The sequence below is a fragment of the Somniosus microcephalus genome, chromosome 3 (genome assembly GCF_052327205.1).
Source record: "Somniosus microcephalus isolate GS21.2 chromosome 3, FLI_Smic_1.0, whole genome shotgun sequence".
Lineage (NCBI taxonomy): Eukaryota > Metazoa > Chordata > Chondrichthyes > Squaliformes > Somniosidae > Somniosus > Somniosus microcephalus.
The window spans coordinates 364,903,489-364,930,076 of record NC_140989.1 but is presented as its reverse complement, the minus strand read 5'-3'; the positions used below and the strand labels follow the sequence as shown (position 1 = coordinate 364,930,076).

Genomic DNA, 26,588 nt, shown 5'->3' with positions numbered 1-26,588 from the left:
CAGGGTGTCTAGTCCTCCACCTGCGAGTAACCTGATTTAAAATCACTGAAAATGACTTTAAAAAACTATACTGAACCATTTAATTGTTTGATTGGTGTACACTAGTCAGTTTCTTAGTAAATTAAATATATTTTGATAAGAAAACAAGTTTAAAACGTGCTGACTAATGCCCGTGCGCCTCAGAAAATGAGCGCAATTTCAAGAGCCTTCCTGAACCGGCGCAATCTCGCAATTTCAACCTGGGTCGTGGCCAGTTTTATGGGCGGAGCCTGATCCAGGCGAATTGAGCCTAGAACCAGTGTAAAAGATCGCGGGAAAACACGAACACAAGTGGTTTTGGGCGTAACTCACTCACGTTTAAAATTCCCCGATTTTTTTGCGCTGGCTCGGCCGATTTCACCCAGGTTGTGCTGTTATTGCTGGAGTAAACGAGCGGAAACTCAATCCCAAGATCATTCTATATTCTGACCCATTTCCCGAGTGAAAACTCCACTGTTTTATCTCTGAGGTGGGTTGGGGGAGTTAGAGGCCTGACCCTGTTTTTTAAACCTATTAATGGAAGTACACAGAATGGTAACAATGATGCTGTTTTCCTATCTTCAGAGAAGCAGGAATATACGTGCGACTTCTACTTCCACCCACATCCTAAAACCTGCAGCAGCTGGTGCAATCCTTCAGGAAGCCAAGGTTCGAGAATTGCATCAGTTCACACCATTCCATGAACTTGACGGAGCTGCAATAATGGAGGCAAGGTTAGTCCCATTGTACCATTAATTTTCATTACTTCACTTAACGTTTTAATTTCTCATGATATCTGTAACTAAGTATGCTTCCTTCTGTTTTGGGATTAATTCTGATCGTAAGTTGTACCCGAAGCTCAGGATGGTTTGCCGCTAAAACAAAATCTTATTGGTTTTCCCCGTTTCTAATAATCTACTCCTGATTTTCCCTGTAGAATGCTGTTTGAATTTCTCCTATTGCCACAGTGCCTATAACTTTTCTTACGTACCATTCGATTTACAGACAAAGCCTCGTGCTGGTTAATATCAAGGCTGCAGTAATACATCTGCCGCAAGTTCAGTTTGTGGAACGAGGAACCTTGAAATATCGCTTTGACGAGGACGTACTTCGGAAACCAATACAATTAAGAAAACTCCAAAATGTGGAAAATGCGGTAAATATCACCAAAATACTATTTGCGTCTTATTCCCTCTGGTAAAGCTATAAATACATAAAAACATAAGAAATAGGAGCAGGAGTCGGCCATACGGCCCCTTGAGCCTGCTCCGCCATTCAATGAGATCATGGCTGAACTTTTACATCAACTCCACTTTCCCGCCCAATCCCCATATCCCTTGATTCCCCTAGAGTCCAAAAACCTATCGATCTCAGTCTTGAATATACTCAACGACTGAGCCTCCACAGCCCTCTGGGGCAGGGAATTCCAAAAATTCACCACCCTCTGAGTGAAGAAACTTCTCCTCATCTCAGTCCTAAATGGCCGACCCCTTATCCTGAGACTGTGACCCCTGGTTCTAGACTCTCCAGCCAGGGGAAACATCCTCCCTGCATCTACCCTGTCGAGCCCTGTAAAAATTTTGTATGTTCCAATGAGATCACCTCTCATTCTTCTAAACGCTAGAGAATATAGGCCTAGTCTACTCAATCTCTCCTCATACGACAATCCCCCCCATCTCAGGAACCAGTCTGGTGAACCTTTGTTGCACTCCCTCTATGGCAAGTATATCCTTCCTTAGGTAAGGAGACCAAAACTGTACACAATACTCCAGGAGTGGTCTCACCAGGGCCCTATATAATTACAGCAAAACTTCCTTATTCTTACATTCTAAACCTCTTGCAATAAAGGCTAACATACCTTATTTGCTTTCCTAATTGCTTGCTATACCTGCATGTTAACTTTCAGTGATTCGTGTACAAGGACACCCAGGTCCCTCTGAACACCAACATTTCCCAATCTCTCACCTTTTAAAAAATATTCTGCTTTTCTATTCTTCCTACCAAAGTGCATAATTTCACACTTCCCCACGTTATACTCCATCTGCCACCTTCTTGGCCAATCACTTAACCGGTCTATATCCCTTTGCAGCCTCTTTGCGACCTCCTCATAGCTTACTTTCCTTAACTGACCTTAATATCACATGACTTCTAACACGCACCACCTGTAAGAGGCTGACGGGTGACGTAATAGAGGTATTTAAAATGATAAAGCAATTCAATAGGGCAGGCCCAGAGCAGATGTTTCCACTTGTGGGGGGGAGACCAAAATTAGGTGTCATAAATCAAAAAGGGAATTCAGGAGAAACCTCTTTACCCAGAGAGTGGTGAGAATGTGGAACTCGCTCCCACAGGGAGTGGTGGAGCCGAATAGTATAGACACATTTAAGGGGAAGCTAGATAAGCACATGAGGGAGATAGGATTAGATGAAGCGGGGTGGGAGGAGGCTCGTGTGGATCATAAACACCGGCACGGACCAGTTGGGCCGAATGGCCGGTTTCTATGCTGTAGAATCCTGTGCAATCAGACTGATACCTGGGATGGCAGGAATGACGTATGAGGAGAGATTGGGTCGATTGGGCTTATGCTCGCTGGAGTTTAGAAGAACGAGAGGGGATCTCATTGAAACTTATAAAATTCTAACAGGACTAGACAGAGGAAGGATGTTCCCGATGGCGGGGGAGTCCAGAACCAGGGGTCACAGTCCAAAGATAAGGGGTAAGCCATTTAGGACAGAGGTGAGGAATTTCTTCACCCAGAGAGTGGTGAACCTGTGGAATTCTCTACCACAGAAGGCAGTTGAGGCCAATTCATTAAATATATATAAGGAGTTAGATATATTTCTTAAGGCTAAAGGGATCAAGGGATATGGGGAGAAGGCAGGGACAGGGTACTGAATTTGGATGATCAGCCATGATCTCATTGAATGGCGGAGCAGGCTCGAGGGGCCGAATGACCTACTCCTGCTCCTATCTTCTATGTTTCTATGTAATTTTATATAACTTCCCTCCTTTTATAGATACATGAAACCCTGAAAAACTTGGAACAGCACAACCTGGAGAAAGCCCATTCCGACGCCCCAGCTAAATTCCTGCAGCTTGTACATCTTCTTCGTTCTGCACCAGAAGAAACTATTGCAGCCGTGTGGGGAAATTACAACAGCAACCAGTTCCGGTAAATGACTCGCTTGCTGTGTTGTTAATTTACTAGTTTAAACAGAAAACGGAAACATTCATTCAGAGGCACTGACAGTCTGTTCTGACCGTCAATAAGATTATGGCTGATCTGTATCTAAGCTCCATTTACCTGTAACACTTAACATCCCTGCCTAACAAAAATTGATCAATCTCAGTTCTGAAATTTTCAATTGACCACACAACAGATTTTTGGGGGAGGGAGTTCCTGGTTTCCACTACCCTTTGCCTGAAGAAGTGCTTCCTCACATCACCCCTGAACGGCCCAGCTCTTTTTCTTGACTCCCCCACCAGAGGAAGTAGTCACTCTCTATCTACCCGATCAAATCATAGAATCATAGAAATTTACAGCACAGAAGGAGGCCATTCGGCCCATCATGTCTGTGCTGGCCGACAAAGAGTTCTCCAGCCTAATCCCACTTTCCAGCTCTTGGTCCGTAGCCCTGTAGGTTACGGCACTTCAAGTGCATATCCAAGTACTTTTTAAATGTGATGAGGGTTTCTGCCTCTACCACCCTTTCAGGCAGTGAGTTCCAGACCCCCACCACCCTCTGGGTGAAAAAAGTTCTCCTCAACTCCCCTCTAATCCTCCTACCAATTACTTTCAATCTCTGCCCCCTGGTTATTCACCTCTCTGCTGTGAGAAATAGGTCCTTCCAATCCACTCTATCTCGGCCGCTCTTAATTTTATACACCTCAATTAAATCTCCCCTCAGCCTCCTCTGTTCCAAAGAAAACAACCCCAGCCAATCCAATCTTTCCTCGAAGCTAAAATTCCCCAGCCCAGGTAACATTCTCGTAAATCTCCTCTGCGCCCCCTCTAGTGCAATCATATCTTTCCTCTAATGTGGTGACCAGAACTGTAGGTAGTACTCTAGCTGTGGCCTAACTAGTGTTTTACACATATCTAGCATAACATCCCAATCATTTAAATCATTTTAAATACCTCAATTAGATCACCCCTTAATCTTCTATACTCAAGGGAATACAAGCCTAGTCTATGGAAACTGTCAATGTAACCCCTTTAGCCCAATATCATTCTGGTGAATCTGAGCTATACCCCTCCAAGGCCAATATATCCTTCTTGAGGTACAGTGCTGAATACGGGACACCGTACTCTAAATGGTGTCTAACCAGAGCTTTACACAACTATAACAAGCAGAGGAAGATAGTGGTCAATGGGGGAGAGAGTGGATTACTTTTAACTTACTTGAGCAAAGAGCCAACACAGACACAATGGGGGCAAGTAGTCTCTGTTTATGAGATAAATGTCTGTGGTTCTACATGTGTGCTGGGGTATTTGTTTCTACAGGTAGTATGTTGTGCCAGTTTAGAGCGAATTTTACTGAATCTTCAGTGTGGTCATCCCTCTGCTTGATCACTGCAACATTTTCAACAACTTAGAAGTGGCCTATTTGCCCACACAGACAGTTGAACAAATAATTGCTGATATAGGAACAGAGGAACAGGAGGAGGCCATTCAGCCCCTCGATCCTGTTCCGCCATTGAATTAAGATCATGGCTGCTCTGTATGTGAATGTGATAGGAGGAAATTAAACCAAGTATACAGATAAAGCAAGAAAATGTTCTCATTTTGTTTTGTGACACTAGGCGCTGGATTATGTTTGCCCTTCCTGCTGTCGGAACAACCGGTGCACTGAGATTTCTCAAAACCAAAATTCAGCGGGTTGAAGTCACAAAGGCTGAGGCAGCTCAGGCTTTAGTTGTCGCAATGCATCAAATCTCAGCTAACCTTCAAAGCCTATCAGTAGTCAGAGTGAGTATGAACCTATTTTACTCATAGAATCATAGAATGATACAGCACAGAAGGAGGCCATTCGATCCATCTTTGAAAGAGCTATCCAATTAGTCCCATTCCCCTGCCCTTTCAATAAATCAAAGAATGGTTACAGCATGGAAGGAGGCAATTCGGCCCGTCGAGCCCGTGCCGGCTCTCTGCGAGAGCACGTCAGCTAGTCCCTTTCCCTGTAGCCCTGCAAATTTCTTTCCTTCAGATACTTATCCAACTCCCTTTTGAAAACTGTGATTGAATCTGCCTCCACCACCCTTTCAGGCAGTGCATTCCAGATCTTAACCACTCGCCGAGTAAAAAAGTTTTTTCTTACATTGACTTTGGTTCTTTTGACAATCACCTTAAATCTGTGTCCTCTGGTTCTCGTCCCTTCCGCCAATGGGAACAGTTTCTCTCTATCTACTCTGTCCAGACCCCTCATGATTTTGAACACCTCTATCAAATCTCCTCTCAATCTTCTCTGCTCCAAGGAGAACAACCCCAGCTTCTCCAGTCTATCAACGTAACTGAAGTCCATCATTCCTGGAATCATTCTCGTAAATCTTTTCGGCACCCTCGCTAAGGCCTTCACATTCTTCCTAAAGTGTGGTGCCCAGAATTGGACACAGTACTCTAGTTGGTGTCGAACCAGTGTTTTATACAGGTTCATCACAATTTCCACACTTTTGTACTCTATACCTCTATTCATGAAGCCCAGGATCCCATAAGCCTTTTTACCTGTTTTCTCAACCTGCCCTGCCACCTTCAATGATTTGTGCACACATACCTCTAGGTCTCTCTGTTCATGCACCCCCTTCAGGATTGTACCCTTTAGTTTATATATCCTCTCCTCATTCTTTCTACCAAAATGTATCACTTCACACTTTTCTGTGTTAAATTTCATCTGCCACGTGTCCGCCCATTTCACCAGCCTGTCTGCCTTCCTGAAGACTATCACTATCCTCCTCACTGTTCACTATACTTCCAAGTTTTGTGTCATCTGCAAATTTTGAAATAGTGCCCTGTACACCCACATCCAAGTCATTAATATATGTCAAGAAAACCGGTGGTCCTAGAACCGACCCCTGGGGAACACCACTGTCTTCCTTCCTCCAGTCCGAAAAACAACCGTTCACCACTACTCTCTGTTTCCTGTCACTTAGCCAATTTCATATCCATGCTGCCACTGTCCCTTTTATTCCATGGGCTTCAACTTTGCTGGCAAGCCTATTATGTGCAGGGCTATTCCCCATAGCCCTGCAAATGTTTCCTCTTGAAGTATTTCTCCAATTCCCTTTTGAATGTTACTATTGAATCTGCTTCCACCGCCCTTTCAGGCAGCGCATTCCAGATCACAACAACTCGCTGCGTAAAAAGAAAGTCTCCTCATCTCGCCTCTGGTTCTTTTGCCAATCACCTTAAATCTGTGTCCTCTGGTTACCGACCCTCCTGCCACTGGAAACAGTTTCTCCTGATTTACTCTTCCAAAACCCTACATGAATTTGAACACCTCCATTAAATCTCCTCTTAACCGTCTCTGCTCTAAGGAGAAAAATGACAGCTTCTCTCCAGATAATTGCAGTCCCTCACCCCTGGTCCCATTTGTGCATCTTTTCAGAAAACAGGTGGCAAAAAAATTGTTTTGGTGCTCACCTTTCCCCTAAAAAGTAACAGTTAACTTGATTGTTTCCTTTGCAGGAACTATTCGGTATTGTTCAAGTGCAACAGTCCACTATTCTTCGTCAGATTGTTTACCTTGGATATGGCTCTATGATTTTCCGATACTGTGCAGAGCAGTCAACGTGCCCCGACAATATACTTAAGGTGAGCTGCTGTGACTCATTGACCGCCCATTACTGTATTGTCTTGACGCCACTTTTACGTATTTCCTACCGAAGCTCTCTTCTTCCAGCCGCTCCATGACTTGCTCGCTGAAGCTATTGTTCGGACCAATGAGGAGGACATTGTTCTCGGCCTCAAAGCGATCGGCAATGCGGGGCAGCCAGCCAGCATCAAGAGTATCGTGAAACTGTTACCTGGATTCAGAACAGCGGCTGCGAGTCTCCCACTGAAAGTCCGAGTTGATGCTATCATGGCGCTGCGCAACATTGCAAGGAAAGACCCAGGAAAGGTAAAGCAAAAAGTTAAGCAGTTCTACACGAATCAAGAACTAACAATAATGGGGTTGGAGTTTGTGGTGGTCACCTGTTTTTTCTTTATCTTCTCAGCACTAACGCATCTGCTGTATTTTGGCAGCATTTCTGTTTCAAGTTCAGACCTGTATGCTTTTGAAGTTTGCCATTTTTTCTCCTTCTCCATTTTCTCACCTATTTTGTTTGTCTTTCCATCCTCCACTATTTGCATTCCATTGTCCTTTTTTCATCGAGGAACACAGGAGCAGGAGGAGGCCATTCAGCCCCTCGAGCCTGTTCCGTCATTCATTGGAACACAGGAACAGGAGGAGGCCATTCAGCCCCTCGAGCCTGCTCCACCATTCAGTAAGATCATGGCTGATCTTCTACCTCAACTCCACTTTCTTGCTCTATCCCCATATCCCTTGATTCCCTTAGTGCCCAAAAATCTATCAACCTTTGTCTTGAATATACTCAACGACTGAGCCTCCACAGCCCTCTGAGGTAGAGAATTCCAAAGATTCACCACCCTCTGAGTGGAGGATGGAAAGACATACTTGCTCTCGAGTCAGTACAAAGAAGGTTCACTCGGTTAATCCCGGGGATGAGGGGATGGACATATGAGGAGAGGTTGAGTAGATTGGGACTCTACTCATTGGAGTTCAGAAGAATGAGAGGCGATCTTATTGAAACATATAAGATTGTGAAGGGGTTGGATCGGGTGGATGCGGGGAGGATGTTCCCGATGATGGGTGAAACTAGAACTAGGGGGCATAGTCTTAGAAAAAGGGGCTGCTCTTTCAAAACTGAGATGAGGAGGAACTACTTCACTCAGAGGGTGGTAGGTCCATGGAATATGCTGCCCCAAAAAGCTGTAAAAGCTACATCATTACATAAATTTAAAACAGAAATAGACAGTTTCCTAGAAGTAAAGGGAATTAAGGGTTACGGGGAGCGGGCAGGAATTTGGACATGAGTCTAGGTTCGGATCGGTCATGGCCCTGTGGGTAGCGGAGCGGGCCCAGGGGCCATGTAGCCTGATCCTGCTCCTATTTCGTGTGTCTAATTCTGTTCGATTCAGGAGATGGTTCAGTGATAGTGGATTGGCGGTTAGGATCAGATCAGCCATGATCTTATTGAATGGCGGAGCAGGCTCGAGGGGCCGATTGGCCTACTCCTGCTCCTATTTCTTATGTTCTTATGAAGAAATTTCTCCTCATCTCAGTCCTAAATGGCCGACCCCTTATTCTGAGACTGTGACCCCTGGTTCTAGATTCTCCAGCCAGGGGAAACGTTTTCTCAGCATCAACCCTGTCAAGCCCCTTAAGAATTTTCTGGGGGGAAAATTGGCTGGCGTCCCTTTTGGGTGCTAATTAGCACCCCGCAAAAGTTAGCGCCCCTCCGCCATAAATTCAGTAGTAGCGCCCCAAGCAGGAGGTGGGGTGCTACTGGAAGCGCTCCACCTCCTTCTGGGGGCGCTACTACTGAAGTTCGCAGCGCTATGTGCAACAGCGCCACGCGCGTTGGCACGTAGCGCCACGTCATTGCAGGCCTCCTCCTCTGATTAAAGGGGTGGGACCTAGCGCTGCATGTACCGAGGCCCTGCTGGACCACCGGGGAGCGGGGGAGCGGGGGGGCTGTGAAAACAGCCCGGCCCTCAAGATAAAAATGCCTGCCCGACACCTGCCCTTTAAGTAGCGCCACCGCCACTGCAAAAACACCCCTGATCCTGTCGGACATATCGTCCGGCGATAGGTCAGTGGGCGCAAGGGTAGTTTGAGACCGGGGCACAAGCGGGGCGCTGCGTACGGTGGTGACATCATTGCCAGCGGCGCAGCGCCACGGGGCGCTACTGGCTACCACCGCCGCTAACCACCCGCTGAATTTTGCGGGAGTTGCTAGCGGCGCCACGCCCGGGCGCGAGGGGAATTTTCCCCCGTTGTGTTTAATTTCAGATTTCCAGAATTTTTTTGACACTTATTTTATTTGATTTATGCTTTGTTTACTAGCCACAGTAAATTGCTCAAAGTTAATATCATACATCAGTTTCGCAAAATGCGACAAAAGAAATGATGGACCATACATATTCTGCCACTGGTGGTTTAATGGCTGTTTCTTCCTTTTGACACAGGTGCAAGACATCACTATACAATTATTCATGAATCGAAGGAATCATCCTGAATTACGAATGTCTGCTTGTGCAATATTTCTGTACACCAAGCCCCCTTTGAATTCACTGTTAGTCCTAGCAAGTTCACTGTTGAGGGAGACCAGTTTGCAAGTGGCAAGTTTTGCCTATTCGCAGTTCAGATCGCTCGCGAGAAGTTCACTCCCATCTCTCAATTCCCTGTAAGTACACAGACTTCCCACCAGTGCAGGAATTTCAAGTCATTCACAAATTACTGAACGTGATATTTTTATGGCTGCAATGCCACTGTTGTTCTTTTTAACAGGGCTGCAGCCTGCAATGTAGCTGCAAAACTCTTGCATCCCAGGTTTGACCGACTTGGTTTCCGATTCAGCCAGGTTTTTCATCCTGACCTATTCAACTGTAAGTGTGCTTCCAAACTGCTAACGGAAAGGTTTAGCTTTCCCATTGAAACTGTTACTACAGGAAACTTTTTTTTATCCGGCATGGACGGGACCGACGTGGTGCCGGTTCATCAAAAATTCCGGATAACCGAATGCTATAGTAAAAGATACGGAGCTGAGAGCTCCGTATAAAGCAACAAACCCTGTGGGTTCAGAACAATGGCCACAAGTTGCAAGCGTCTCTGTAGCTTAGCAACAGCTGCAGCCACACCCTTGCACAGCAACAGATGGAGGAAGACAAGAAATAAAAGTTACCTGAACCTACTCCTGAATTTTGCCGGTTAACCGAGATTTCCGGTTATTTAGGTGCCGGTAAATCGAAAGTTTCCTGTAGTTTAATAGAACAGCCTCTTTAAAGGAAAGCTCTAATAGGAAGAGAAAATAGTGTACAAAGAATAACAAACAGAATACTGGGGCCCAAAAAGTTCTAATCAAGGGTTTTGTTACTCTAGATATTTCAGCTTCCATATTTTAGATTACATAGAAATACATAGAAGTCACAACACTGAAACAGGACATTCAGCCCAACCAGTCCATGTCGGCACTTACCCTCCACACAAGCAAATAACTCTACTCACATTTACCTCCCCCACCCGCTCCCACATTCCTTCAACCCCTTTCCTTCCTCCACCTATCCAATCTCATCTTAATGTTGACATAGTTCCTGCCTCAATCACTGAGACTGGAAGTGAATCCCACAGCCTCACGATTCTCTGTGTAAAGACATTTCCCCTGTTTTTTGTTCTAAATCGCTTACATTAAATATTCTATCTATAGCCACTTGCCCTTTGACCCCTCAACTACTGGAAACAGTCTGCTTCTAGCGACGTCGTCCTATCCTTTCATAATTTTGAACACTTCTATCATAATCAGATTGCTATCATAGGTGAGTCTTAATTACTCTCATAAGTGAGACTGAACTTCCAATCAGCTCGAGAGTATCTACACTGACCCTGATATGCTGAGAGGTTTTGAGAGCATGCCCTGGATAATGAACAGAGAATCTTTAACTTTAGCTATAAGATTTATCCCATATCTCCACAGGATTCCTTCTCATCTTTGACAATGACAGTTTAACACTACAAAGATTTTGTTTAAATGCTGAAACTAATTGTTTCCAATACCAATATTAAGTTAAATGGTCAAATAACTTTATACTTATGTAGTTATTATCTTTTATTATCTCACCAACTACAGAAGAATCTGGTTAACTTTTCTTATCAGTGGTTCTCTTGAAAAAAATTCTCTTTGTAGCTTCCAGATATTTCTGAATGGCTCAGGGCTAATAAATACACCCAAAAGAGTTACTGGTGCTCACTGGAATTTGAAGAAGTGACTCCTAAATTCAAAAGGAGCTGCCAATCAGCCCAATATCTCAATCAATCACACAACAAGTTTATGTCTGAACTGCGTGGATTGGTTCCTCCATCAAGCAAGTTTGGCCAGAGCCAAATGGCAATCTCAACATTGTGTCATTTAGACTGGGGTTGGTTTCTGTGAAGGCAGCAGGTTTTTAACTCCTTATATATTATAAAGGATGCAATAACTGGGCACTTAGAAACTAATAGTAAGATTGGGCAGAGTCAACATGGATTTATGAAAGGGAAATCCTGTTTAACAAACCTATTGGAATTGTTTGAGGATGTAACTAGTGGAGTAGACAAAGGGGAACCGGTAGATGTGGTGTATTTGGATTTTCAGAAGGCCTTCGATAAGGTCCCACACAAGAGGTTGGTGAACAAAATTAGGGCACATGGAATTGGGGGTAATATATTAGCATGGATTGAGAATTGGTTAACAGACAGAAAACAAAGAGTAGGGATAAACAGGTCTTTTTCACGATGACAGGCTGTGACTAGTGGGGTACCGCAAGGACCGGTGCTTGGGCCCCAGCTACTCACAATCTATTTCAATGATTTGGATGAGGGAACTAAATGTAACATTTCCAAATTTGCTGATGATACAAAGCTAGGTGGCAGTGTCAGTTGCGAAGAGGATGTGAAGAGGCTTCAAGGGGATCTCGACAGGCTCAGTGAGTGGGCGAGAACATGACAGATGCAATATAATGTGGATAAATGTGAAGTTATCCACTTTGGTAGAAAAAACAGAAAGGCAGAGTATTTGCTAAATGGTGAAAGACTGGGGAATGCTGATGCTCAAAGGGACCTGGGTGTCCTTGTACACAAGTCACTGAAAGTGAATGTGCAGGTGCAGCAAGCCATTAGGAAGGCAAATGGTACGCTGGCCTTCATTACAAGAGGATTTGAGTACAGGAGTAAAGAAGTCTTACTCTAATTATATAGGGCCTTGGTGAGATCACACCTGGAGTACTGTGTACAATTTTGGTCTCCTTACCTAAGGAAGGATATACTTGCCATAGAGGGAGTGCAACGAAGGTTCACGAGATTGATTCCTGGGATGGCGGGACTGTCATATGAGAAGAGATTGAGTAAACTAGGCCTGTATTCTCTTGAATTCAGAAGAGTGAGAGGGGATCTCATTGAAGCATACAAAATTATTATAGGGCTTGATAAGATGGATGCTGGGAGAATGTTTCCCTTGACTGGGGAGTCTAGAACCAGGGGCCACAGCCTCAGGATAAAGGGTAGGCCATTCAGGACTGAGATGAGAAGAAATTTCTTCACACAGAGGGTGGTGAATCTTTGGAATTCTCTACCCCGGAGGGCTGTGGCGGCTCAGTCATTGGGTATATTCAAAACAGAAGTCGATAGATTTCTGACTAGTAAGGGCATCAAGGGATATGGCGATAGGGCCGGTGAATGGAGTTGAGGCAGAAGATCAGCCATGATCTGATTGAATGGTGGAGCAGGCTCGAGGGGCCGAATGGCCTACTCCTGCTCCTATTTCTTACGTTCTTCTACACTGTGATCGAACCAAAGGAGCCAAAACCAAGCTAAAAATAGGCAAAATTCTTCACTTTTTGTGCAGGTTGGATCTAAAATGTTCATCCATCTTTCTCTTTTAGGCACTGTCTGACTTGCTGTACATTTTCATCGTTCTCCTTTTTAATACACATTTTAAATCCTCAACCATCCTGAGTATAAAAAAAGAAGTCCATGAATGTTTTACATAGAAAGTTGATATAGATTCTAAAGGTAGAGGTAACAAAGTGGGAAAGAGACCCTGGTTTTGGAGGATAGATCATTAAAACCATTGGTTCAGTGTTTGCAGAACAGAAATTAAATGTTTGGGATGTATAATTAGGGATGGGAGTTAGAAGTCTAAGGAGATGATGCTTGGAGGTGTATCTGGCCTTACTGAGTAGAGTATTCCTCTTTGATCGCCATATTGTGGAAGATGCAGACTTATTAGAAGGGTTCCAGAGGACTGAGGCTGAGGCCTGAACTTGAACTGGTGAGTTACGGAAAAAGACTGTCCACCCTGGGACTTCGGTCTCTGGAGAAAGAGGAGGGACTCCTAAGATTTTCATGGGTATGGATGAGTTGGATCCAGGAAAATTCTTCTGTTGAGTGCAGGGTTAATGGACACATTCTCAAATTAAGGATGTCAAAAGTAAAAAGGAAATTTGGCCAATTTCTTTTCAGTAAGAGATTAATAGAACTGTGCCATAGATTACCAGTAGGGATGGTAAAATAGAAAACCATGACAAGTTTTTACAAAGAAATTGAGTGAATTCCTACTGGGAAAGGGGCTGCAGGGCTGTTGGTTCCAGAAACATGGTAAAGAGGTTAATGGATGGTTTGGAATGGTAGCATAGATGGACCAATGATCTTTGCCTGCCCAAAACATTATAATGTCACTCATTTTAAAATTCTCATTCTTGTTTTTAAATCTCTCCATGGCCTCGCCCCTCCCTACCTCTGTAATCTCCTCCAGCCCTACAATTCACCAAGACCTCAGCGCTGCTCTAATTCTGGTGGCCGTGCCTTCAGCTGCCTGGGCCCTAAGCTCTGGAATTCCCCCCCTAAACTTCTCCACCTCTCTATCTCTCTCTCCTCCTTTAAGTCGCTCCTTCAGAACTACCACTTTGGCCAAGTTTTTGGTCGCCTGTCTCCTTCTATGTGCTCGGTGCCAAATTTTGTCTGCTTACGCTCCTGTGAAGCACCTTGGGACATTTTACTACATTAAAGGCACTAGATAAATGCAAGTTGTTGTTGTTGTAATCATCATTTCTTCTTTCTTATGCTTCAGAGCAACCGGTTGACTCGTTCTTTATCTTTACGCTGTAGATAAGCTGATGGCAGGAGCATTTGCTAAAGTCATTCTGATGAATAATGCTGGCAGCCCCATCCCAACAGTAGCAGCAGCTAAGCTCACAGGTCACATTTTGGGATATTTTGCTGATCTTGTGGAGGTAATGCACCACTCAGCTGGTGAAATTCTACCTGTCGTGAAACTCTGTCTTCTCCATGGGTTTATCTTGTACGTGTGGTTTGCCCCAAATAGTTTTTTTTAATTACATTTTTTTTTTAATCTACAAAGATTGGTTTGCGAATGGAAGGTCTCCAGGAGATCATAACGAAAGGTCGTGCATCAGCCAGGGGAGTTCTTGATATGAAACAAATCCAACGCATTTTAAATAAGGTAAGACCAAGTTAGCACTGGCACTAATATAAAAACAGAAAAATGCTGGCAAGCACGCCAGCGGGTCAGGCAGTATTTGTGGAGAGAGAAACAGAGTTAACGTTTCAGGTCGATGGCCTTTCATCAGAACTGGAAAAAGTTTGAGATGTAACAGGTTTTAAGCAAGTACAGAGGCAGGGAAAGTGGGGGTGGGGAGGAGGGAAGGAAAGAACAAAAGGGAAAGTCTGTGATAGGCTGGAAGGCAGCAGTGATTAAATGACAAAAGGGATGAGGGTGCAAGGCAAAAGCGCGCGGTAAGGGGACAAGTAAAGAAGCAACTCATTGAAACTTATAAAATTCTAACAGGACTAGACAGACTAGATGCAGGAAGGATGTTCCCGATGGCGGGGGAGTCCAGAATCAGGGGTCACAGTCTAAGGATAAGGGGTAAGCCATTTAGGACAGAGATGAGGAGGAATTTCTTCACCCAGAGAGTGGGGAACCTGTGGAATTCTCTACCACAGTAGACAGTTGAGGCCAATTTATTAAATATATTCAAGAAGGAGTTAGATATATTTCTTAAGGCTAAAGGGATCAAAGGATATGGGGAGAAGGCAGGGACAGGGTACTGAATTTGGATGATCAGCCATGATCGCATTGAATGGCGGAGCAGGCTCAAGGGGCCGAATGGCCGACTCCTGCTCCTATCTTCTATGCTTCTATGTTTCTAAAAGATGGGTCCAGGGGAGGCATAAATGGCAACAATATTGGCACTCGTTGGCAGGTGCCAGCTATGCCATGTTATACTGATGTCTTGTGAACTGTTAATACCACGTATTCATACAAAATACATTTTTCTTCTTCAGTTTCCAGATTGGAAATCCTTGCCAGAAAAAATACCTCTAGCTTCAGCATACATGAAACTATTTGGTCAAGAGATAGCATTTGTTGAATTCAGAAAGGATGAAATTCACAAAGCCATTCAAGTAAGAGTGAACTATAGCAAATGCATGACTTGTTAAAAAAAAAATGCCTTTGACTGAACTGGTCTGAGGGAAATTGTGCCTGGCATATTGTGGTCACATATGAATTGCTGCACTTTTTCTTCATAGTCAGCCACTGGTGTAAATGAAAAACACAGTACATTGAGGAAACTTGTAGACCGGCTCCAAAAACCGATTGAATTACGGCCTGCCGCCTCATTACTGACGGCTGAGCTACGACGATTTGTACCGACGTGTCTGGGTCTGCCCATGGAACTGTCCTTGCATTCAGCTGCTGTGGCAAAAGCCACACTCAATAGTAAGGACTTTTGATACATTTTTTCTTTTCTTTCCTTGAAAAGCTTTTTAACTCTTCACATCCTCTTTTAGCTTGCAGGGCAGGTGGACAAGACACCAAACTCCCAATAACGTCTGCTTATTGCCACTACCCCGCTGCACTCTGCCAGTAGGAGACGACTTCATGTTTTGAGTTGAGTGCCATGCACGTTCTGACCACAGCGTTGTCCTCGGGAGGTCGGCACGGCCATATTTATTGGCCATTCCCCGATGCCGCCCCCGATATCTGAATGGCTCGCTAGGTCACTTCTGAAAACATTAATAACCCACCACGTGGTATGGATTCAAGTCATGTGTGGGCCAGACCAGATAGCACTGGCAGGTTGCTTTCCCCGAAGGACATTAGTGAACCATTTGGTTTTTGATGGTCTTTCTTTCTGATGCCAACACATAAATTAGCAGAATTATTGAATTCAGTTTCACAATTTGCAATTTGTGGCATTAGAACTCTTGACTTCCAACTGCTAGTGCCATAATCATGACTAAGGATGTTGACCAATTACAGTAGCTCTCCTGGCCGGTCTTCCTCCTTACACCCTCCGTAAACTTGAGGTCATCCAAAACTCTGCTACCCGTGTCCTAACTTTCACCAAGTTCTGTTCACCCATCACCCCTGTGCTTGCTGACCTACATTGGCTTCCGGTCCAGCAATGCCTCAATTTTGAAATTCTCATTCTTCAAATCCCTCCATGACCTTGCTACTCCCTATCTCTGTAAACCTCCGCCAACCCTACAACTCTCCGAGATCTCTACACTCGAATTCTGGCCTCTTCCGCATCCCCGATTTTCATCGCTCCACCATTGGCGGCCGTGCCTTCAGCTGCCTGGGTCCCAAGCTCTGGAATTCCCTTCCTAAATCTCTCCTTCTCTCCACCTCTCTACCTCTCTCTCCTCCTTTAAGACGCTCCTTAAAACCACCTCTTTGACCAAGCTTTTGGTCACCTGTCCTAATATCTCCCTATGTGGTTCGGTGTCAGATTTTGTCTGATTACTCTCCTGTGATGTGCTTTGGGACGTTTTACTACGTTAAAAGTGTGGTGTATGTACCTTTAAGAGGAACTATGTTTTTTTGAAGCCCCTGTGTACTGTAGTACCGGTAGTGACCACTCGGGTATATAAGCCTGTATAGCGTCTTGTATAGTTAGTTCACCCCCAGACTTTGTTCAGTAAACACTTGTTAAATCAACTCCTGCTTTCCGTGTCTCCATTAACACACGGATACAACAGTGGCGACGAGTTAGAAACGAACTTACCTGCAATTCGGCAGCACCTCAAGGAGATCGATTCCTCAGACGAAGGTCGAAGAAAAAAAAAAGCTGTGGTTTCACCAGCTAAACGGGCTGGTGGCAGGTAGTGCACTGATCCTTCCTGGGCGGCGGGCTGGGGCTCGATCGGGTAGCTCTGCAGCAGGGCCGGGCAGTGAGTCGGAAGGCAGAAGCAAACAGAGACAGAGGGTGGAGCACTCAGGAGACGGCCGGCGCTGCAAAGCAGGTCGGCGTTCGGACCAAGCAGAGGGAGGGGAAAGTCCCAGAGAGTCCGACGGGAATGATTCTCCAAGTGACGGAGAAACTGTTTAAAATATATGTGTAAATAAAAACCGCGGAGAACAGCGTTGGCAGCGGCGGCAGCGGCGGGAAAGCGCGGGAGGCGCCATCTTGACTCGGCAGGGAAGAAGGGAAAGCGTGGGAGGCGCCATTTTTGATTTTCAGGATGCCTAAGACTGGCAATATTACTGCTTTCGATAGTGATATAGAGGATTGGACCACATATGTGGAAAGAGTGGAGGTATATTGCAAGGCGAATGATGTAGCGGATGAGAAAAAGGCATCGGTACTTCTAAATCTGATGGGCGCAAGGACATACGGGCTGTTACGAAACTTGATCACTCCAGCCAAACCGATGGACAAGAATTTTAAGGAGATTGTTGATACCCTACAGGAGCACTTAAACCCAACACCGCTGCTGATAGCGGAATGATTCAAATTCTTCAGGAGGAATCAGCACAAGAATGAAAGTAACGCTGATTACCTCACCGAATTACGAAAGCTGTCAAAGCACTGCCAATTCGGGGCAGGACTGGCAGATTCTCTACGAGACAAATTCGTCTGTGGTCTCCTAAGCGAAGGAACACAGAAAAGACTACTTTCTGAGAAAGATTTGACACTGGACAAGGCTTTCAGTGTGGCTGTATCATATGAAGCAGCAGCAAGAGGAGCTGCAGAGATACAGCAAAAGCCACAGGACTTCGGCACCCATGAAATGACATGGGGTTTCGAGAGATGTTATCGCTGCGGCAGATCCACCCATGACCAGAGGGACTGCTGGTTCAAGGACAAAGCATGCAGGCAATGCGGAAAGATGGGACACATTGCATGTGTATGCCGATCTGGAAAAAAATCTGCTGACTGTAAAAAGGTCAATAAGGAAAAGTACAGAAAGGTACAAATGATGATGGACAGTAGCTCCGAAGACCAGAAGAGCGATAGCGACTCTGGAAACAAGAGACTAAGCTGTCTCAAATTACATAATGTAATTGCCAAAGAAGATTACCAGACCATTTGGGTTACCCTCACAATAGCGGGGTCCCCAGTTAAAATGGAGCTAGATACAGGATCAGCTCTGACCGTCATGAGTCGACGGGATTATGAGCGGCTATTCCCGCATATACCTTTGAAAGACACATCCATTATCTTGAAGACATATACGGGGCAGAAAGTATACCCCAGAGGGAAAATAAGGGTGCCTGTTGTATACAACGGCAAGGAAATACAGAAGTTGTATTTATACGTTCTGCAAGATGGTGGTCCACCGTTGTTGGGACGTGAATGGATCAGAAAGATATGTTTAGACTGGCACTCCATTCAGGCACTGACGGTGACCAGTAAGAAAAAAAATGATGATGACGTCATACCTGAACGATTAAAAGAAATCTTGGCTAACGCCAAAGAAGTGTTTCAACAGGAACTAGGAACCCTGAAAGGCGCCACCGCCTTAATAAAAGTGGAAGATGCGGCAATTCCCAAGTTTTTTTAAGGCAAGGCCGGTGCCATACGCAATTCGTCCAGCAGTCGAGGCAGAGCTGGAGAATTTGGAAAAAGCAGGCGTGTTATCCAAGGTAGATTGGAGTGAGTGGGCAACACCCATCGTCCCGGTCATGAAGAAAACGTTGAATAATGATAAATCTGAAGAACAGAGAAAAATTCGCATCTGTGGGGACTTCAAGGTGACTGTAAACCTGGTTCTTCATACGGTACAGTATCCTCTTCCGAGGATAGAAGATATTTTCGCCTCACTATCCGGAGGGAAACGTTTCACAAAAATTGACTTGGCACAGGCATATCTACAGATGAAGGTTGAGGAGGCCTCTAAAAAGTATCTCACGATAAACACACACAAAGGTCTGTACCAGTACAATCGACTGGTTTTCGGAGTAGCATCAGCTCCAGCTATCTGGCAAAGAGCTATGGAGCAAGTCCTGCAAGGGATTCCGGGGACTCAATGCTACCTAGACGACATCCTTGTAACAGGAGAAAATGACAACGAGCACCTTGCCAATTTGGAGCAGGTGCTCACGAGGCTGAGAGAACGGGGCCTATGAGCAAATCGCCCCAAGTGCGAATTTTTCCAGAAACAAATATCATATTGTGGCCATGTCATTAACGAAGAAGGGATGCATAAGTCACCTGAAAAAATTGAAGTGGTCGTAAAAGCCCCAGCGCCTGAAAATGTCTCACAATTAAGGTCGTTCCTGGGATTAATAAATTACTTAAAATGTTATGTACTATTTATCTAAAAGGGGAGGAATTGTGGTGTATGTACCTTTAAGAGGAACTATATTTTTTTGAAGCCCCTGTGTACTGTAGTACCGGTAGTGACCACTCGGGTATATAAGCCTGTATAGCGTCTTGTATAGTTAGTTCACCTCCAGACTTTGTTCAGTAAACACTTGTTAAATCAACTCCTGCTTTCCGTGTCTCCATTAACACACGGATACAACAAAAAGCGCTATATAAATGCAAGTTGTCGTTGTTAGAGAAGCATGTGGTTGTATGTCAGGAAATAAATAATGCAATTGTGACTGACACTTCTCACTCCCTTTTTTCAAATAGTTGAACCAAATGTCCCTTCTTCCATCTCTACTCTTTCTCAGTTGCTCAATGCCAACATTCAGCTGAAGGCTCAGATCAACCCAAGGTATTTATTTCAAACTATTTTTTTTTAAGTATCGTAAGTTCCAAATGTAGTGTATGTGCTTTAAGTCAGAACTACTTTTTACAGCTCCTGTATACTGTAGTACCGGCAGTAACCACACCGGTATATAAGCTGTGCGCATGCCTCTGTACTCCAGTCTAGAGATGACCCTCCTCCAGTAAAGACCTGTTGTTTGTTTATGTACAGCATCCGTGTAATTATTTATCCACTGAACCATGGATCTAACAGTGGCGACGAGTGTTGATGCGAATCTACCTGCAACATAAAAAAAAAAATAGTCGAGTCCAGGAACACGGGCGTCGACTGCGAGCAACCGCCCAGCAGTCAGGCAGAGATCCAACTTCGCTGGGGAGGCTGTGGAGAGCCGGGCTTGGTTCCCCAGCCGCAACGAGCAGTAAGAGACCGACGACAGGTCCAGAGCAGACCCTTCCCGAGCAGCGGCGGCTGGAGCCGACCGATGGCAGAGAGAGAGAGCCGGGCAGCGTCGACGGGGTAAGAAAGAGGGTGAAGAGAGCAGGGCGCAGCCAGGGATTGATCACCGAGCGGCGTCGAGGAAATACTGCAAACCGGAGAGAGAGAGAGGGTAAGAAAAAGCCGGGTTCTAGACTGAGCGGCGTCGACAAATATCAGGAGAAGAACGCGCAGAGCACAGCCAGGGATCACGGGCTGATCAGGGTCCACGGGGCGAAGCAAGGGGAGATGCCATTGAGCCGCGGAGAAGCAGGGAGCACGCGGGAGGCGCCATTGAGCCGCGGAGAAGCAGGGAGAGCGCGGGAGACGCCATTGAGCCATGGAGAAGAAGGAAGAGCGCGGAAGACGCCATTTTGCGAAGCCGCAGCGGAGAAGACGGGTGAGCGCGGGAAGGAAGGAAAGCGCGGGAGACGCCATTTGGTGCCAGCGGAGAAGAAGGGGAAGCGCGGGAGGCGCCATTGGGGATAGTTAACGCACAACCAAGGATGCCGAAGAGTGGCAGTATCTCTACGTTCGACAATGAAGTCGAAGATTGGGCGACATATGTGGAACGTATTGAGGTGTACTGCAGGGTGAATGAAGTGCCAGATGCTAATAAAGCGCTGGTTCTGTTAAATTCCATGGGTGCAAAAACTTATGGGTTACTGTGAAATCTAATAACCCCAGAGAAGCCGGTAAACAAGGATTTTGGAAGCATAGTAGAAATCCTACAGGACCACTTAAGCCCCACACCACTGCTGATAGCAGAACGATTTAAGTTCCATAAAAGGAACCAACACAAAGACGAAAGCAATGCTGAGTACCTAACGGAACTGCGCAAGCTATCGAAATACTGCCAGTTTGGAGCGGGACTAGCAGACACGTTAAGGGACAAGTTTGTGTGTGGGCTACAAAGTGAAGGAACCCAGAAACGGCTTCTATCAGAAAAGGACCTTACGCTGGACAAAGCTTTCAATATGGCAGTATCACATGAAGCAGCCGCAAGGGGCGCTGCAGAGATACAACGGAGACCGCAAGAATACGGCACCAACAAAATGACCTATGGAACAGGGAAGTGCTATCGCTGCGGCAGAACAACACATGACCAGAAAGATTGTTGGTTCAAGGACCAAGTGTGCAGACAGTGTGGGAAAGCAGGACACATAGCAAGAGTCTGCAGGTCTGGGAAGAAAACCAACAGTAAGAAATCTCCACAGGAGAAGTACAAAAAGGTACACCAGGTGATGGACAGTGGTTCAGACGAACAGAAAAGTGACACAGACTCCGGAAGCAAGGAGCTGGGTTGTCTGAAACTACATAATGTAACCGAAATAGAGGATCACCAGACTATCTGGGTTACACTCACGATAGATGGAGTCCAAGTGGAAATGGAATTGGACACAGGGTCAGCTCTAACAGTCATAAATCAAAGAGACTACAAGCGGCTATTTTCACACATACCCTTGAAAGCTACAGAGATTGTCTTGAAGATGTATACGGGGCAAAAGGTCTACCCCAAAGGAAAAATAAGGGTGAAAGTGACATATAAAGGTCAGGAAATACCTAAAATGGATATATATGTATTGCCAAATGGAGGACCACCACTGCTAGGACGTGAGTGGATCTGGCAGATACATTTAGATTGGCATTCCATACAGGCACTGAAGGTGGAGGCCAAAAAGGATGACGACGTCACACCTGGACGACTGTCAAAAATGCTAACTGACGCAAAAGAAGTGTTCCAGGAGGGACTAGGAACACTAAAAGGAATAACAGCAACAATTAAAATAGAGGATAATGCAAGCCCAAAGTTTCTGAAGGCCAGACCAGTGCCTTATGCGATCAGACCAGCGGTTGAAGCAGAGCTGGAAGGGTTGGAACGTTCAGGAGTACTGTCCAAAGTGGACTGGAGCGAGTGGGCTACACCCATCATCCCTGTAATGAAGAGGTCGTTGAGTAATACGCCTGGGGAACCCAAGAAGGTCCGCATCTGTGGGGATTTTAAGGTGACATTGAACCCAGTCCTTCACACGGTGCAATATCCGCTTCCACGAATTGAGGATATTTTCGCCTCGCTATCTGGTGGTAAACGCTTCACCAAAATTGATCTAGCCCAGGCGTACTTGCAAATGGAGGTAGAAGAAGCTTCGAAACATTACCTTACGATCAACATTCATAAAGGTCTCTATCAACACAACCGGCTGGTGTTTGGAGTAGCCTCGGCTCCGGCTATCTGGCAAAGGGTGATGGATCAGGTCCTGCAAGGGATTCCAGGGACCCAGTGTTATTTGGACGACATGTTGGTCACGGGCGAAAATGACGGTGATCACCTCGCTAACTTGGAGAAGGTGCTCGCCAAATTAAAGGAATATGGGCTACGAGCTAATCGCCACAAGTGCGAGTTTTTCCAGAAACAGATCTCGTATTGCGGCCACGTCATTGATGAAGAGGGGTTACATAAGTCCCCTGACAAGATTGAGGCAGTAGTCAAGGCTCCAGCACCGGAAAATGTGTCACAACTGAGGTCGTTCCTCGGGCTGGTAAACTATTACCACAAGTTCTTACCAAATTTGTCTACGGTATTACACCCGCTGAACACCCTACTGCAAACAGGGGTACCATGGAAGTGGGATGACGAACGTAGACGAGCTTTCCAGAAGTGTAAAGAATTGATCACATCAAAAGAGGTGTTGGCCCATTTCAACCCAGCACTACCAATTCGTTTGGCATGTGATGCATCACCCTACGGCATTGGAGCGGTGCTGTCGCACAAATTCCTGGACGGTTTGGAGAGGCCAGTAGCCTTTGCGTCTCGGTCACTAACCTCAGCCGAGCTCAACTACGCCCAGATTGACAGGGAGGCCCTCAGCCTAGTATGGGGAGTAAAAAATTTCAACCACTATCTGCATGGACAGAAGTTCACCTTGCTGACTGACCACCAACCACTTGTCTCCATCTTTAATCCTAAGAAGGGCGTGCCAGTAATGACTGCACAGCGGTTACAAAGATGGTCCCTGTTTCTAGGGGCGAATCAATATGAAATAGAATATAAAGGCACGAGACAGCATGGGAACGCTGATGGGCTATCGCACCTGCCACTGCCTACTGTGGAGGAAGCACCAGCAGTGGACCCTGTTGAGATATTTTATTCGTCGATAATTGAGCGATTGCCAGTAACAAACGCGGATATAGAGAAGGAGACCCGCAATGATCCGACGCTGTCACGGGTATATGAATTGACGGTGAGGGGATGGCCAACACATGGCGACTCACTGTTGCCAGCATTCTCATCCAGAAGAGAACAGCTGTCAGTATGCCAGGGGACAGTGATGTGTGGATCCAGAGTGGTGATTCCACCCAAGTTAAGGGAGAGAGTGCTAAATGAGCTACATGAAGGTCATCCGGGGGGAGTGAAAATGAAAAGCCTAGCTAGGGCTTATGTGTGGTGGCTGGGAATCGATCAACAAATCGAAGACCTAACTAAGAGCTGCTTAGGATGCCAGAAGGTCCAAAATGCACCACCACATGCCCCTTTACACCCATGGGAGTGGCCCTCCTCTCCATGGCAACGGGTGCACATTGATTTTGCTGGTCCATTCATGGACTCAATGTTCTTAATAGCAGTGGATGCTCATTCGAAGTGGCCTGAGGTGATAAAGATGTCTTCAACCACTACAGAGAAAACAATTGCAGTCCTACGGACCATATTTGCCAGAAACGGGTTGCCAGAGCAGATCTGCTCTGATAATGGACCACAGTTTGTGTCCGATGAGTTCCAAAAATTCATGAAAAGGAATAGGGTAAGGCATTACACATCCGCCCCGTATCATCCAGCCACCAATGGATTGGCTGAGAGGTTCGTACAAACCTTTAAGAAGGCGATAAAGGCCATGTGCGATGAGGAAATTCCACTACAGCATAAGATGGACAATTTCTTATTAGTCTACCGAAACGCGACACATGCAGTTACCAACCAGACCCCGGCCATGATGTTCTTTAACCGAAGGTTGAGATCTCGTCTGGACTTGCTCAGACCAAATGTGCGAAGAAATGTTGAGGACAAACAATTCCAGCACATCAACGAGAAGCCGACAAGGAGCTTCAATGTAGGGCAACCAGTCTTGGCCCGGGACTATCGAACAGAGAAATGGCAACCCGGAACAATATGTACAAGGCAGGGGCCATTAATGTACACAGTGGATGTCGGGGAGAACATTGTGAGACGCCACGTCGATCAGATCTTAGCATCACAGGAATGCGTTAACCCCATGTCTTGAGTACCTGGGGATGAACCCGACATACCGGTAGTATCTACTTCAGACCCAGTAGCAGTGGAACCCGATGAACTACCCGATGAAAGGGGGTCAGAATCGCCTCTGCACCAAGAACAAGAACCTCCGGAAAGGCGCTATCCCGAAAGGGTCAGGAAGCCGCCCCAAAGACTGAATCTATAAATGGACTTTTGTTATTGAATGTACATGTAAAAATGTAATTGTTATTTGAATATTAAGGGGGTATTATTAATCTAAAAAGGGAGGAATTGTAGTGTATGTGCTTTAAGTCAGAACTACTTTTTACAGCTCCTGTATACAGTAGTACCGGCAGTAACCACACCGGTATATAAGCTGTGCGCATGCCTCTGTACTCCAGTCTAGAGATTGCCCTCCTCCAGTAAAGACCTGTTGTTTGTTTATGTACAGCATCCATGTAATTATTTATCCACTGAACCACGGATCTAACACCAAAGACTAGATGTTATATAATCCAAATTACCTTAGGAATTATTATTCACCGTTGCAGTCTGATAGTTTCAACAGCCTCCCCAAGCTTCTACTGTCCGGTCCAGTTTAATGTTTCTCTTTTTTTCAGTGTGGCTGTATATAGTAGAGCTGTCATGGGAATAAATATGCCCTTCATCCAGTCCGGCCTGGAACTGGAGGCAAAATTCCATTCAGCTTTGCCGGTAGATGTATCTGCAACGATAAATGTAAAAGAAATGTATTTGAAGATTGAGAGTGCACCTTCTCAACAGGAGAATCGGATATTATCTTTGAGGTAATCGATGCTAAATTTATTTTTCTCTACTTGCCTTCCTTTCCCCTTCCTACCGGAAAGCAATGACTCATCCTAGGATAACGATCTAGAGGAAGCTTTCCTTGGCCGTAGCTCTCCGTGTGTAAGTGTGGGCACTGAAGCTCATCAAACCGCACTCAGTCCTGTCCTCTCACAATGTCCGCATGTGCGCATTTCTACGGGTGATCAAGAGGAGGAAATTGCTGCCCAATTTCTGCCACAGTTTAGCGGGGAGGGGGGTTTGGTAGGCGTGAGTGGTCAAAGCTAATGACATTTTCCTCACTCAGCGCAGACCAGGGAATAAACTTGGAACTTGCTTGGTCAGTACAGCCTTCTGTTGCTTAGGCCCTAAGCTCTGGAATGCCCTCCCTGGACCTCTCCGCCTCTCCACCTCTCTCTCCTCCTTTAAGATGCTCCTTAAAATCTACCTCTTGGACCAAGTTCACTCGTAGAAATGTGCACATGTGGGCATTGTAACAAACTAAATATATTATTGACTAGAGAAGCTGGGGTTGTTCTCCTTAGAGCAGAGAAGGTTAAGGATCGATTTGATAGAGGTGTTCAAAATTATGAAGGGTTTTGAGAGTAACTTAGGAGAAACTGTTTCCAGTGGCAAAAGGTACACAAATCTTTGATGTTGGCAGGAACAGTTAAGAAGGCTGTTAAAAAGGCACATGGGATCCTTGGCTTTACAAGCAGAGGCATAGAATACAAAAGCAAGGAAGTTATTCTAAACCTTTATAAATCACTGGTTAGGCCCCAGCTGGAGTATTGTGGCCAGTTCTGGGCGCCACACTTTAGGAAGGATGTCAAGGCCTTGAAGAGGGTGCAGAGGAGATTTACTAGAACGGTACCAGAGATGAGGGACTTCAGTTATGTGGAGTGACTGGAAAAATTGTGGTTGTTCTCCTAAGAGCAGAGAAAATTAAGAGGCAATTTGATAGAGGCGTTCAAAGTCATGAAGCGTTTTATAGAGTAAATAAGGAGAAATTGTTTCCAGTGGCAGGCGGATCGACAACCTGAAGACACAGGTTTAAGGTGATTGGCAAAAGACTCTGAGGCAATGTGAGGAAACATGTTTTATGCAGCGAGTTGTTGTGATCTGGAATGCGCTGCCTGAAAGGGTGGTGGAAGCAGATTCAATAGTAATGTTCAAAAAGGAATTGGATAAATACGTGAAGGGGTAAAGGGTAAAGAGCGAGGGAGTGGGACTACTTGGACAGCTCTTTCAAAGAGCCGGCA

General features: G+C 45.5%; 1 protein-coding gene across 1 annotated transcript in view; it reads left to right on the top strand.

Moving 5' to 3' along the window:
• The first annotated feature begins 244 nt into the window (after positions 1-244).
• The window catches only part of LOC147122397 (vitellogenin-like), a 72,870-nt gene continuing 46,526 nt past the window's right edge, over positions 245-26,588 (top strand). Inside the window, exons 1-15 of the mRNA XM_085983519.1 lie at positions 245-508; positions 604-752; positions 1,024-1,174; positions 3,036-3,190; positions 4,822-4,987; positions 6,701-6,826; positions 6,915-7,133; positions 9,266-9,483; positions 9,588-9,685; positions 13,938-14,062; positions 14,191-14,292; positions 15,138-15,257; positions 15,384-15,573; positions 19,721-19,805; positions 25,143-25,328. Coding sequence (XP_085839645.1) covers positions 742-752; positions 1,024-1,174; positions 3,036-3,190; positions 4,822-4,987; positions 6,701-6,826; positions 6,915-7,133; positions 9,266-9,483; positions 9,588-9,685; positions 13,938-14,062; positions 14,191-14,292; positions 15,138-15,257; positions 15,384-15,573; positions 19,721-19,805; positions 25,143-25,328 — 1,952 coding nt within the window. The 5' untranslated portion in view covers positions 245-508; positions 604-741. The remainder of the gene's footprint in view (positions 509-603; positions 753-1,023; positions 1,175-3,035; positions 3,191-4,821; positions 4,988-6,700; positions 6,827-6,914; positions 7,134-9,265; positions 9,484-9,587; positions 9,686-13,937; positions 14,063-14,190; positions 14,293-15,137; positions 15,258-15,383; positions 15,574-19,720; positions 19,806-25,142; positions 25,329-26,588) is intronic.